Below are 15,252 nucleotides of genomic sequence, written 5' to 3' on the forward strand. Positions count from 1 at the left end.
TTATCCAAAAAAAATATTCGTTCACCACGCCGGGCTCGGGAAAATAATAATTATTTTTGAAAAAAAATGCGTCATTGATTTCCACGACACTTACAATGAAAAAACAAACATGTTCATAAAAAACACGCACATTTTATTTCAATACGATTTACATACCGTCTGAATTTACGGTTAAATAATGGGTAGGGTCTGTGGGGAAACAGTCAGTCATTATCTTCGTTTTGGTATGTTTTCGATCGTACGCAAACTCTCGACGCAAAGCAATTTTCCACCATGAGGTTTTTCTGCACGATTTGACCTGAAACAACTTCCTTTGACCTAACAGATCATGTCTTTCATTAATCAATCAAAATGATGTGTCGTAATGATGAAATTTTCCGATTATTGAGGTTGATTTTTTAACGCAACGCAGAAGTGAATTACCGCAATCTTAAAATATGACCTGTCGGACTGATTGCAACGAAAAAACGATAATTTTTCTCTAAAAACTGGCGATTCACAATTTCCGGCACACGTCTCATTCGTTCAGCTTTTTAGTCAACGAGGAGGACATAATGGAGCTGTGCATGAAGGATATGTTCATCGTCGTCCATGTTCCTGCATCTGAGTCAACTTTTGGAATGAAAAATTTCTTCTTGAAGACCGTAGTAGACTTGAAGTAGTCCCCCTATCATTTTAGCGAGTTGTTAAGGGGACATCATGTTGTTATTGACGTCTTTGTAAAACATGACAGCCATTTTGCTTTGATACGTCGGTATATCGGATATACTTTGTTCAACCTTTTAATTTTGGGGAATATTTCACAAGAAAGAAAAACAAAATTATATTGCCATTTTTTAAAAAAAAACTACAAGCAAGTTAGATTGTTGGATGGGTCACTTTTAGGCGAAAAGGAAAACGGGCGAACCGGTAATTGGACGAACTGGTAATTGGGCGAACTGGTAATCAGGCGAAGGAGTTCGGGCGAATTGGATTTCGGGCGAAGTGACTGTACCCCCCTTTGAATGACATATATTGACTAGACAAACAGTGGTGCGATCATGTGACCTTATTGAAGTTGTATTGTCGGTAAGACTTCGTTAAAAGCCCATTATACTTGAGCAACTACACACAAATATCAGATCAGAAATAGTTTGTGACATGTCACTGTGACCTGGTTTTCTGACTTTGCGTTCTGACACGGGGCTTTACAGGAACAGCTTTATTAGCAAACAGTTTGCGAAAAAAGAAGATACTCGCATCTAATTTTTACAACTCAGACTTTTTACACCGAATGCAGTTACAGTAAAAAAAAGAATCTACGCTTTCACTAAATAACGAGGAATAAAACAGTTTGTTTTAAAGTTTTCGCCAACTGAATAAAGCGACGCAAGACAGAAGTGGTAGTCTGCATACTCAATATAGGTACCAGAAAGAGTTCCTTAGGGAGTCCCATCAACGGCGGACAACTACCTTTAACTTCATCAATACTAGTACGTACCCGAGTTCTTAAAGGGGAACCGCTCAATCCCATGGATTGCACCAAAGAATCATGGGACACTATTGTTTATGTTGTTTACAAAGTTAATTAATCTTCTGTTATCCATTGTAATTTTAATTCAGAAAGTTAATTTGTTGTGAGATTAGGCTCCCTTTAACGTCTGCTCTATCACGTGCATCAGTCTCTCTGTAAACAAAATTGTATTAGCAGCCACACCCACCTACTAATGCAACAATGACCTAATCGTAAGCGCAAATAACTTCGGGTCAGTCTCACAGGTCACCATGGACATACCCGAGACCACGTGATCATTCACCCTGTCTGGCGCATTTATGAGAAGCTGGTGGCTCTGGCGTGTGATATCTGTGACATCATCCAAAATGCTGAGAATCCTGTTACCAGTGAGATGTACCTGGTGTCGATGTGTTGTCTTTTGTGTAGCCGTAGTAATGTGCTCGCATTTGTATATGCTTATGAGGTATGGACGACCGGTTTTTACGTCTGCCATCGATAAAAAGTGTCTTACGAGACAAGTGGTACAGCAAACATATAATGAGGTAAAATCCAGTGGGAATATTCCATCCTCGTCGACCGTCAGAATAATGGATCGCGCGAAAAATATATCAAATGTGTCGAAATCATAGCACGAAATAACACCAGGTTATTCTCATATAATGCTTCAACTGACCGTAACCATGGCAACTGTGTCTGCTTAACTAAAAAATCTTTTGAAGAAAGTTCCTCAATATATTTTAAATGCTCGAGTCACACCGAGTCACGCAGACATCGAATGTTATTTTATATGAACGCTATGGAAATAGGTTGTGCTAACATTAAAGATTTCCTCACATCGTCTGATTGACATGGTTGTACTGCATCTAACTTTAGTAGCATAGCAAACGATTCGCAGTCTGTATTCAGTTTCGTGATGTCTCAGAACCTACCAACAGGGGAATAAGGTACATGGCGTTCGCATACTGGTGAAGACACTTGCCTCAACAGAACCTATTGGTTTTAACGGGTCACAGGAACTCAGCAGTGAAGCGGAACCGACTGGATAATACCCGGAAAAAACGCGAACCTGTTTATTTTTCTGTCTGTACATTCAATGGTAGACACTGCATCTCTTGATTATACCACAGGGAGTTGGACAAACTTATGTATTTTAATAAATTATTAAATAGTAAAATGTTATATAACTTTTCTTTACCCCCCTCCTGGTATCGATTTCAAGTATTCACTGATCTTTGTTTATACCACTCTTTCCTTTACCACAATCTTTGTTACGCGCTAATGTTATATGCAAATTAAAATTTAAAATATATCATAGGGTGTGTCTACATCGCGCAGTAAAATTTGCATATAACATTAGCGCGTAACAAAGATTGTGGTAAAGAAAAGAGTGGTATAAACAAAGATCAGTGATTACTTGAAATCGATACCAGGAGGGAGGGGGGTAAAAGAAAAGTTATATAACATTTTATTATTTAATAATTTATTTAAATACATAAGTTTGCCCAACTCCCTGTGATTATACTAGTAGTGATTATATAAACAACAACTTCATCGTCGAACTGTAACTTTCAAAACAAACATACCCTTCCTTCGATCAACTTTCAATACTGTAAAGATATAATATCAGTGTGAATTATACCTCAAGTTCAAGATCGTCACGTTGGTCGGACAATACAAAGACATGCAGTATTCAACAAAATGAAAATCCAGTGACTTCGATTTCGTTATGACGAATGGGAAGTTGTTTACAGAAATATTGTCCACAGACGCCAACGTTCAATTTATGTTATTTTATTCGATATTATGAAACGTACTTAGTCTAGTAATTATCTCTGTATCGGTCAATATTCAGTTGTAACCTGTCAGTAATTTGCTCTTCTGATCATTATTACTAAATATTTCTTCAGCAACAATAATTATTTGTTTATTATAAAATTGAGAATGTAGAAAACACCGATTGATTGAACAACAGTAAGTAGGTATGGCTTAAAGCTGGAGAGTCGTCACCTGCGCACGCATGAGTCCCAAGCGACGATAACAACACACGCTAAAAACGCAAAGGCTCATGGGTAGACAATTGTTTGTAAACAATGACATGCTATGGCCATATGACGCATGCGCAGGTGACGACTCCCGCTTTAATAGTCGGACTGAACAGAACATTAAAAAAATGTCATCTTTAAATCGATCAATGATGCCAATCAGACATATAAAACAAACTATTTTATCTGTAATTGTTTTGATATTAGTTTTTATGGCGACAATATTAGATAGCTTGACAGTCAATAAATCATTATGCAAATTCAATTGTTGTCTTTAGTCCATTCATGGAAGATACTAACCTTCTATGATCCATCACATAACCTGGTATGTGAATGTTAGAGGAATTGTTTATTCACAACTGTTTTTTAAATAATCCGAAATTACACACAAAATGCATCGTGCACAGTAGAATGTGACATATCACATAATCCATTGTTTTTATTAATACATAAAAGATTGTACCTGATTGGCTACCCAACCCTAACACCTAACTGAAAGACCAATCAGAGAACGTCTTGACATTCTTTGACGCAATAAATTCGGCTTTATAACCATGCTTGGATTAACTGCACTTTTTCCATTATCAGATTGAATTGCAGACACCCATAGAGGTTCTGAAAATCTGAAAATGAAAATGAACTGAAAATCATTCCATTTTTTTTTCACAATTTCATTATGGTGGAAAAGTGAAATCAAAATCAAAATTTGGTCACCGAATAAATATGTACAAGTATATCCAGGAGGTATATATGCAAATCAACTGTTCATAACTACTATATAGTAAGTTGTATGGTGAACTTTCCTGCACCATGGGTTCTTCCACCCAGGTATCTATCGCTGTGGGTACATCACTACATGGAATAATAAAACACCCATTCCAATGATTAAAGGGAGGTGGTCGTCGCGCTGCGACCTGGGCGCGACTTGCACTAATTACCGTCAGTGAATCCCTCGATACCTCAAATCATTTAACAATATACCTAATTAAAGCTTGGTAACGTCTCAGTTTGTTGATCTGTGTAACAGTCAAAGTCGCTGTTAATATGAGAGCCATATTTCGCGCATGCGTGGCGCGACGACTACCGCCCTTTAAACATAACAGATATATACCGTGTTTTGTTTGTTTTGTTACATACAGCTGATGGTCGCAGCCCCAACCTGCCAAAGATACTAGTGTTTTTCTAGTGTCTTTGCAGCCCGCAGGCTGCTTTCTTTATTTCACTACAAGTGTGCGCCTGTATGGAACGTTTTACCATAGACCCTCTAAAAAGAGAGTCTATGGTTTTACAATTTGAATTCACTGACGTAAACCCCACCCACTACGTAAACAAACTGTAAGTGGTCAAAATGTTCATTAATCAAACAAATCGTGAACAATTTTGTTGACATGATTATTAGCGTATTGGCGTCACTTCCAGTTTACTTCATACTTTGGGTGTGTAATGGTCGGGGTAATGGCGGCCTCGAGCAGAGTTCTGTCTAGCCTGACGTGTAGGCGTGAGTAGGCCCTCGCCGACGGAACGGCATCATACCTCACTAAACTCTGCCGTGAATTGTTACTCTTAAATGGCCGTCACTATCTAAAGTTCCTGCAATTTGATTGGTACCGACACAAAATCGTCGAGGGAAGTGAAAAACTACATCGTTCTGTCAGGCGTGTGTTGGGTTTGGAGCACCGCGGAGGGCGCAACTCAGGAGAGCATTGCGTTGTTTATTTGGTCACAATGTTCACCTATCCATGAATATACTAACAAACGTCCATGATTTATCACACCAATTGTGAACAGTTCCGTTGACATGATTATTAGCATATTGACTTCACAGTTAAAATAATCAATAATAAATTGTTATTCTCATAAAACCTTACAACTTTGCACGAAAGACCAGCGGCGGGCAATGGTTACACATCATGCGGGTTTCAAATAACTACAACTTTTGCTTCTACCTCAATGAGTTCACACAGGTTTTAATATTCATATCAGAAATATACCTCCTTCAATGAATTTCAGTTCATATCTGCACGGTGTCACGGTAGACACGATGTATACATGACATGGCACCCACGTCGAATACTACACGTTGCGACGATTGCGATGTGTATAAAAATAAACACTGAAGTACTAGAAGTATCATTTATACGCCCAATCTTGCTTGTATCATGATTTATATTTCAGTCAGTTTGACAGTGGTTGCCATGACATATACTGATAAAGGTTAATGACAAGACCAGATGGCGAGCTGGTCGAAATCAACCAAAAACATCTTATGACTCTGCAGTTTTTAAGATACAAGACAGTAGCTGTAATTCTAAACCAATGTTGTTTGCGAGTTTAAAAAAGGTAGTATCTTGGTGGAATGTTAGTGCGAGATTATTATCCCATCAATATTAGTTAGCGTTGACAATGTATAGAAATGTTTTCTCTAGACAGCTTGACGAGTAATTAATTGATTATGATGTGTAAAACTTTCATGTGATTGGTTGTTTGTTGGAAGGCAAGGCCTTGGAGTCTCTTATACTGATTGTAATTGGTTAAGGGGTGAAAAGAAATAAAGATGGATTTAATGCTGTCTCGGGTGAAAACCAGGGACTTGGCAGGGAATCGTTTTGGGAACATGAACGAAGCTTGTGTGTGTCTTTTGTCAGCCTAGCGTGGAAACGACCGAATCCCGGAAACCTAAGTGAAAGGTTTTTAACCATCAAAAATACCTATCACACTTGTTTCAATGACAATGACATCCAATACAATCATGTTGTTACTATTGCCATGAAGGTAACCTCCATGCTATTGCTCAAAGGAGAATTAAATAGGGCCTAATTTGGTGTTTGTATTTATCAAGTTATGTATATTGATTATAAATTTGAAAAAAAAAAAATGATTATCTTCAGAGTTATGATGATTTAAATATGAGAAACCATAAACTTGCGAAGGACTTCCGTTTGCGCCATCTTGCCATGAAAAAACGCCCTCATGAGGTATAAACAGGTAAGGTAGCAAAGCATGATGACGAAATAGTATCTGATTAAATATAAACAACTTAGGGAGCCATAGTTGGCTGGACTGGTGAATTGACTTCCAGTCGAGGTTGTTTCGACTTTTATGTTAATGTTATTTACAAGCGTATCAACATACAAACATTATGGATGTGCGATTGATCGAGACAGGCACTTTTTTTGTCTAATGTCGAATAAATGCCGTTTCCAGTACTGCACTGTGCGTGCAAATTATTTCAAAGTCTGGATGCTGGAGTATGCAATCTTGAGTTCGTAGGGTGGTGGTGGAAACATTTTCGTCCATGTATTCACGGGGCTGCACTGGCAAATCATGAGACAAGTGTCACAGGTACACCAAGCAGATTGTTCACAGACTTCCGTGTAATTTGAAATAAAACTTTCATCCGAACAAGGGGCATCGTCGACAATATACTCTCATCCCTCACACTGGACTGATCTGAATCTTCACAGTATATACCGTACTTCCCTGATCATAAGCCCGGAGGCATGAACACGTATGAGAAAAATAAGGGATGAGCTTATACTTGAGGACCAACTCAGAAAAAATGATTTTGTTTTGGGGTTAAACACTGTAACCATCTTGCCAACAAAGAAAAATTATCCAAAAAAAATATTCGTTCACCACGCCGGGCGCGGGAAAATAATAATTATTTTTGAAAAAAAAATGCGTCATTGATTTCCACGACACTTACAATGAAAAAACAAACATGTTCATAAAAAAACACGCACATTTTATTTCAATACGATTTACATACCGTCTGAATTTACGGTTAAATAATGGGTAGGGTCTGTGGGGAAACAGTCAGTCATTATCTTCGTTTTGATATGTTTTCGATCGTAGTACGCAAACTCTCGACGCAAAGCAATTTTTCACCATGAGGTTTTTCAGCACGATTTGACCTGAAACAACTTCCTTTGACCTAACAGATCATGTATTTCATTAATCAATCAAAATGATGTGTCGTAATGATGACATTTTCCAATTACTGAGGATGATTTTTTAACGCAACGCGGAAGTGAATTACCGCAATCTTAAAATATGATCTGTCGGACTGATTGCAACGAAAAAACGATAATTTTTCCCTAAAAACTGGCGATTCACAATTTCCGAAAAGTACTAAGTAAACGGCAGTTAATAGTAACCGTGGGTAAACTTAGTGTGGAGGAAGAATTTAAACACCTTTCACGGTCGCCAACATGTCACAACGTTCAAACCCTAGGCCTTTCATGATAGTCTCAAAGTAAACCATGCCCAATAACCAGGTACACGTCTTGACGATCACATTTTTGGCTTTTCGAAAGCTACTACTCAAAGAAATATGGATTACTCCATTATTGCAACATCGGGGCTCATCCTGAGTAAATGACAGAATAGAAAGATGCGAACCACGTAAGTTGTGTACGTTCGTCATGCACTCTGAAATTAATGAGAGTTTTCTCATAAAACTAAAAGCACGAACCAAACTACCATGCCAATTACGATTATTATGAAATGAAACACACATTTTACACGCATATTTTAAAGAATATCGTCGACGCCCAGTAAAAACACTCTGGGCTTATAATCGTGAATGCTCTCAACTCGATAAATACCTCGTAAAAATAGAGGGATCGGCTTCATACTCGGGAAGGGCTTACGATCGGGGAAGTACGGTACTTTAACGCAATTGGGCCTCCACTCTCATAATACTGTGGTTCAAACGCATAAGGCTCTAACCAAAGTTTTAAAAAGCACATTGTGCATATAAAAGTTGAGTTTATACTAGTAGTACACAATGCTTGGCAGCATGAACGGCTATGTACAATGGCGTATACGAATACGATCAGATACTAAAACGTCATAGCTTTCAAAAGTACCCGGATGTTAAATATGTTCGTTCGTTATTTATTGCCCTCCATGAATGGCCTCCATGGTGTTTAATTGCAAGCACTTCAAATGCCTATCCAAGCTACAGTTATAATTAAAACAAAATTAAACCACTGCAATATTATTTCGAATACAGTTTAGAATATACACAACTATAAATTAAGGCCGCATTTAGGTTCGCTTTAAAGCGGGGGTGTCGTCACCTGCGCATGTGTCAGATGGCCATGTCATTGTTCACAATCAAGCGTCTACCCATGAGCCTTTGCGTTTTAAGCGTGTGTTGCTTGGGACTCAATTCCCGCGCGTGCGCAGGTGACGACCCTCCCGCTTTAAATTTCGGTGTTTGTCATTTGTACAGTTTGTTGTTCATTTACATCAGCACCATTTCAACAACAACTTTCTTATGAATACTTGTGCCATTATTTTCATATCTACATAGTTCATATAAACTGTTTTTGTTTATTGATGTCTTGCATATTATAAGTTCTTTTAAAGTGTACATTTTGATTATATCAAACCTATTCAGAGTTCTATATTCCAGGCCACATACTATGGATACGAAAATAGTTTTAATATAATTTAAAAAAAATACGTTTCATTTCCATATCCTAACCTATATTGTAAATATCATGTATTTTTTCCTGAGTTTAATAATGTCACCCTACTCGATGTTTTAAGCAATTGCACTGAGGTTTAAGTTCACGAACTTGGCAGGGGAACACTGAGTTGATGGTTATTTTACATGTCCACGTAGATTTAATTAACGAATTTTTAATTATCGGCGAAATTAAATACCAGTGAATAATTAATGCATTCACTCATGGAGCTAAATTATTCACTTCTGTGCCCTGTTTATTATTCACTGGGGTTTTGTCGTGACCCCGAGGTCAACATTCTTTGCTCTAGAAAGTGATTTACATATCAATGGTTAACACAGATTGAGACGAATGTTTATGGGCTGTGCCTGACCTAGTTGACAGACATCATCGATCGAGTTTGCCGGTTTTCCCCCAAATAATGGATATTTAGGCTGCTAAATCGTGACTGGCAGCAATAATGAAGTCGGGTGTCGTCTTCTCAATCGTATTTTGCTCATTGGTGTCCGTGGTGATATCTAACTCAACAGGTACTGTAAAGCCATCGCCCTTGGCTTTTCGTTTTACACGGATAGGTGCGGGTTATTTCAATGTCGTTGTGTTCTATGCTGTAACCGCCAGTTAGCCAGGCTTGCATACAGTCTCTTGTTTGTTTCTGGAGTTCGTTTCAATATAATACAATATAATGTGAGTGTATAAATGGCAAAGCCGAGTTACCGCGAATAAATCTCATAATATATTATATTGAACAAGACTTTAATACAAACTAACAAGAGACTGTAATTGTTCCAGCTAACGCGTACTTAGATTTGCATTCGAATTCAGTGTGTACTGGATTCGACCCGAAGGTATGTATCATTTTATTTCTGTATTGTCTAGACGATGCGATCGTTCTCCGCAAAGTCACTGGACTATATAGTACTATGACATTATGTTCGCTGAAAAGTCGTTTTGGCTGTTTTGTATGAAGTTTATTTTTACTGAATTGTTAGCAAAAAGTAGTTCCAAGTGAATATGGGTACATTACTAGTAGGATATGGCGTTTTGTTAGAGGGCGGTCGACTACTACCAGCATAATTGGGTGAAATGCGTTCTATTCACAATAATTCCAATGTCCCATTGTATGACGAGGTCAGTGATTACTCTGTATTTGTAACGGCACTAACACTTCCCGGGCTTTTCATTTTTTGTCCTGCTATCGACTTTGTCGAACGGAGCGTATCATATGAGTGATAGTCCGTCGTCGACCGTCGTCCGTGTCAACTTTTTACTTTTTCGACTTCTTCTTGACAACTACAAGCTTTATTGCTTTGATACTTGGTGTATATATACCTAAGGCAGACCTCTCTTAGATTGTTCATTTCGTGATAATATCTCCAATTTTCTAACAAATGATGAATATTTTTGGTAAAACGTTATATTTTCGGCTTCTTGTTGAAAATAGCAAATCATATATGTACCTCAGGTATTATACCTCTCTCAGATTTGTTCATTTTTATGATATCTTCAGTTATTTAATTGAAATGTGCGGAACATTCTCAGCCGAGAGGCTGCATGTTTGTTTTTATGCGACCATAAATATTCATATTCATAAATTTTAATGTACATTTGAATGATTTAAATACTGAATGTGATGTATGAATTATGTTTTAATCACAGCGGAAACAACAAGAACTGACCAGCAAACGTTGGAAACAGTAATAGTCACGGCACTGGAATATAATACCACCGGTACACCAGCGCCATCTAGTGGCAGTGAAACCATAAATGACACAACATTCGTAACAGAATGGCGCACAGTGAATGCAACAGACATGGCTGAAATAGCGACCGAAACAGGTATATTATATTTTCTATTCCCAAAGTTTGCGTTTACGAATTTTAGTGCGTTAAGGGGTCTAAACACTCGAGGCAAAATACAGAAAATACCTGTCATATATGTGTATGATATACTTTTATGGCTTATAAAACACTCACGTGACATCACGCAAAAACTGCGTCATGCGTAGAACATCTTTTGAAATACCGCGAGAAATATAAAGTACGTTCATTTAGTATTTAATTACATTACAACGAAGGACCCACTACTATTACACGAACGTATGTTTATTGTTTGTGGGGTTTAAGTAAAGCTTAAAAAGTGGTTCATCTTTGATGTCACGTGATCGACTGATATTAAATTCCTAGGACAATTTATGAGAACAATAAGTTGACAGAAACAGGACATTTAATTATATAAGGTCCTGCAATGAAGCATTCTGATTGGTCGAAAAACATTATCTGGCCAGAGGATAGACGTCAAAGCAAAGCGCCACGAGATGCAAAATACAGCCATCAATGCCATGTACAAAATACAAACTTAATAAATCGCGAATTTTTTCTACTCGATTGTCTGTTACAGAGCTTGTGAAACAGTGCAGGTTATTTTTTAATAATTGTACAAATTTCAATTTAGCATTTTGCCATCTCATTAATGAGTTGGGCGAAAAATGTCTGCTTATGTACCGTAAATAACAGCGAAAGGTCAGTTTTCAAGAATAAATAAACACTGTCGACACCATGCCAAATTATAGTTTCTCATGTTTTGTTTTTCAGATACAATATATCTGTTGTGTGGAGTTATACTAATGGTGCTGGTGTTTGCTGTACTTATATCGGCGTACACGTATAAACAATACGATGACAGACAAACAAGGTACGCAATAATCACTGTTGTACGCAATAATCACTGTTGTACGCCATAATCACTGTTGTACGCAATAATCACTGTTGTACGCAATAATCACTGTTGTACGCAATAATCACTGTTGTACGCAATAATCACTGTTGTACGCCATAATCACTGTTGTACGCGATAATCACTGTTGTACGCAATAATCACTGTTGTACGCAACAATCACTGTTGTACGCAATAATCACTGTTGTACGCAATAATCACTGTTGTACGCAATAATCACTGTTGCACGCAATAATCACTGTTGCACGCAATAATCACTGTTGCACGCAATAATCACTGTTGCACGCAATAATCACTGTTGTACGCAATAATCACTGTTGTACGCGATAATCACTGTTGTACGCAATAATCACTGTTGTACGCAATAATCACTGTTGTACGCAATAATCACTGTTGTACGCAATAATCACTGTTGTACGCAATAATCACTGTTGCACGCAATAATCACTGTTGTACGCAATAATCACCCATAGAGAATGTGAGAATATGCAAGAATAAATACAAGATACTGAACAGGAATTTTGCATTGTAATTGCATGGAACGTCTTGCGATAGCGCCCTCCGTGGTGACATCTCACTTGACCTGGATGTGCTATAAGAAAGAATGTAAAAATGTTGCATGCAATTTTGGCAAATTTAACTCAATGCATGAATTAACAAAATCCTAATTTAGCAAAATACAACGAATCACATTGTGAGAATATATTTTATGTTAGCTAAAGGGGCTAAAATACCTTGTTGGCTTTTTTAAAAAGACGTTTTTATAGTACCCGCCTACTATGTCTGAGGGCGCCCGTCATTAAGAACACGTTTGAGTGATTGACTATTCTCGGGGGGGGGGGACATCCGGGCATTTTCACCGCCTGGCAACCATCACGGTGAGAACAAAGGCCGAAAACTCTCAGAAAACGGTACTTTGCGATGGTTGTTGAGATTCCCCAGAACTGTGTAACACGATTACCCCTACGTGTGTAACATATATAAATTTGGTTGTTCGGGATTACTTCAAACTTGAGTTTGTGTTGGTTTTACGAATTTAGCTATTTTCACCGGCTCCTCGACCGGCGTTCCACAGCAGCGCGCGCAGAGCCCATAGAAATGCATGGTACAGTGGTGCGCATCTTAGCAACGTGGAACATCGTTTGACGTAGCTCCGCCCCGAGGATATACTGGTATTTATTCTATGCTGAACAACCACACAGCAGTTGAAACACATAACAAACCATGCTTACCTGCATAGTCTCATTTCGCACGGTAATACACACAATTTCGTCGTTTTCACGGTATTTATGGTATTCCAGCGCGTTGCTTAGATACGAACCAACCGATCTTTTAAAAATATACAGAAACTTAAAATAGATACCCTATATACATACTAAAATCATATTGTTCACAAGTTGAGGTAACATGAATTCATGAGATTTCTTTTTTCACACTTTATTACTATATTCTAAGTTATATCCGGTACACCCATATACGCGTCAAATACCCAAATAGCATCACTTTTACGCGTTTTTTAAAATTCAGCTTGCGTACCATATTTTATTCAGAGAACCCCTCCTTGGAGTCGTCACCTGCACGTGCGTCAGATGGCGTCTACCCTACGCGTTTTTTGCGTATGCGTTGATTTTGTCGCTTGGGACTTAATTCCCGCCCGTGCACAAGTGACGACCCCTCGCTTTAATACGTGGCCCGCTGAGGGACGTACCATCAAGATGTAGAAATACCAATTACTTTTATTTTTTAATGTCACCACTTTGATGTTTCGCTTAGTAATTCACGGAATGTACTCATCCACAAATGGAGCTCAGATTTGACGTGTAACATTTGTTTATATTAGTCACTCGTCGCCTTCGTCCCCCGATATCCAATTATATATCGGCTAATAAGACCACTACCCACCATGATATTTCTTTCATTTAAAGCGAGAGGGTCGTCACCTGCACATGCGCGGGAATTGAGTTCCAAGCAATGAGAACAACACACGCTAAGAACTCAAAGGCTCATGGGTAGACGCTTGTTTGTAAACAATGGCACGCCATGGCCACCGGACGCATGCGTAGGTTACGACTCTCTGGCTTTAATTCACGTACGACATATTCAAACCCTCCAACCACATAACGTAATCGTTGTAATTTTCGCATAACAACGCAACACCATTTATTATAAAAGCATTAAAGTGCCACAGTTATCCAAAATTCATCGTCCGAATCGCAGGGTTTCACTAAAACTCTTCATTCATAATGTTGAGACTTCGGCTGAATAAATGGTCCTTGGCTGGCGAAGATGCTCCGCACGACTACAATGGTGCCCTCTACGACGACTGTTGTGCATAGCAATGTAACCATGCGCATTCACAGAAAATTTTAATAAAATAATAGCTAAAAGTTAAAACCCAGTGAATAATACAATATCTAATAAGAGACATTTTTCTTTCTCATCTCATCAGACGTAAGAACGCCCTCCTATGTAACGTGGAGGGGGAATACTACATAGATGATGGTACCACCAATCCAGATTTATGCCGAGATTTCGGAATACAAGTTGACTTGGACTCTGACGACGATGGAATGGAAAATACGAAATCTGCTGTTATTTGAAAACAACCGGGAGTGAATATCTAGTCACGTGGCTGTACAATTATTGTTGTTTTTTAACGTACCGCATGAGAGAGCATTAAGCCCGACTTAACCTGCATCGAACAATGGTGGATAGGGTCACATCTGTCAATATAATTTAAGAGAACGAACAACCGATATGGAAACCGTTTAAAACGTACGGGGTTGGTATTTGTAAACACTGTTACACCTGGGTTGTTTTCTTACTGTGTAGCAGTTGTACGCGCCGCCCCAGAATACTTGCAGTTAAGTTGTAACAGGACGCGTTCAATATTTGCCCAGGATGCATGGATGTTTGGTTGGGTTGGGTTTATTTCACCCACGCAAAGTTGTCTTTATATTATTACCACGCTAATGCAATAACGTTCTTTGATAGGACGTGTAATCTCCCGTATGCCCATTCCCCGCTTATAATCTGGTTAATATTGCCTTTCAAATAATTGTACATGTACAATTATTAAAAATAAATAACACTTTATATCAATATATGTTGCTCTGTCTCGTTTCTGTCCCACTACGTCATCAATTTGTCGGATCGTTCGTTGTTTCATTACTCATACGGTTACACACACAATTATTATAATATATATTTTATTTTTTGGAGTTGCGCTTTTTCCAATCAACAATTGTATTTTAGTGATCATTACACTCTAGCTACGAATAGGGAATATTGGGAGGGCGCACTCCGACAAACTAACATGTGGTGAAATCAGAGTGTTAAACTTCATTGGATATTGCGACCAGTCAGTCCCGATCGTTGATTGGCTGAGGCTCGCCACATCTAATTTCATCAACCAATCGAAATGTTGGATCTTCAAATCTGAATGAACATGGAATAATGCAATCGTAGTGTAAAAGACGCACATGCCATAGCGACTTCTTG

At 38.3% G+C, this 15,252-nt stretch overlaps 1 protein-coding gene and 1 long non-coding RNA gene across 2 annotated transcripts; both read left to right on the plus strand.

Moving 5' to 3' along the window:
* Nucleotides 1-1,798: 1,798 nt before the first annotated feature.
* On the plus strand, nucleotides 1,799-3,802 carry LOC144357716 (uncharacterized). The gene is made up of 2 exons (XR_013421696.2): nucleotides 1,799-1,845; nucleotides 3,619-3,802. It is a non-coding gene; the product is annotated as an uncharacterized LOC144357716 (long non-coding RNA).
* A 5,548-nt stretch (nucleotides 3,803-9,350) lies between these two features.
* On the plus strand, nucleotides 9,351-14,855 carry LOC146730186 (uncharacterized). Its single transcript, XM_085494630.1, has 4 exons — nucleotides 9,351-9,544; nucleotides 10,674-10,853; nucleotides 11,610-11,709; nucleotides 14,201-14,855. Exons 1-4 carry the CDS (start codon nucleotides 9,475-9,477, stop codon nucleotides 14,349-14,351), a joined length of 501 nt encoding a protein of 166 aa, XP_085350756.1. The 5' UTR covers nucleotides 9,351-9,474; the 3' UTR covers nucleotides 14,352-14,855.
* The last annotated feature ends 397 nt before the right edge of the window (nucleotides 14,856-15,252 follow it).

Source organism: Saccoglossus kowalevskii, chromosome 20, assembly GCF_978046115.1.
Source record: "Saccoglossus kowalevskii chromosome 20, keSacKowa6.1, whole genome shotgun sequence".
In the NCBI taxonomy this organism is placed as follows: Eukaryota; Metazoa; Hemichordata; class Enteropneusta; family Harrimaniidae; genus Saccoglossus; species Saccoglossus kowalevskii.

Coding starts and splice junctions, on each gene's coding strand:
- LOC146730186 (XM_085494630.1), top strand. CDS start 9,475: ATGAAGTCGGGTGTCGTCTTCTCAATCGTATTTTGCTCATTGGTGTCC. Junction 10,854..11,609: donor TGAAATAGCGACCGAAACAG/GTATATTATATT, acceptor TTTGTTTTTCAG/ATACAATATATCTGTTGTGT. Junction 11,710..14,200: donor TACGATGACAGACAAACAAG/GTACGCAATAAT, acceptor TCATCTCATCAG/ACGTAAGAACGCCCTCCTAT.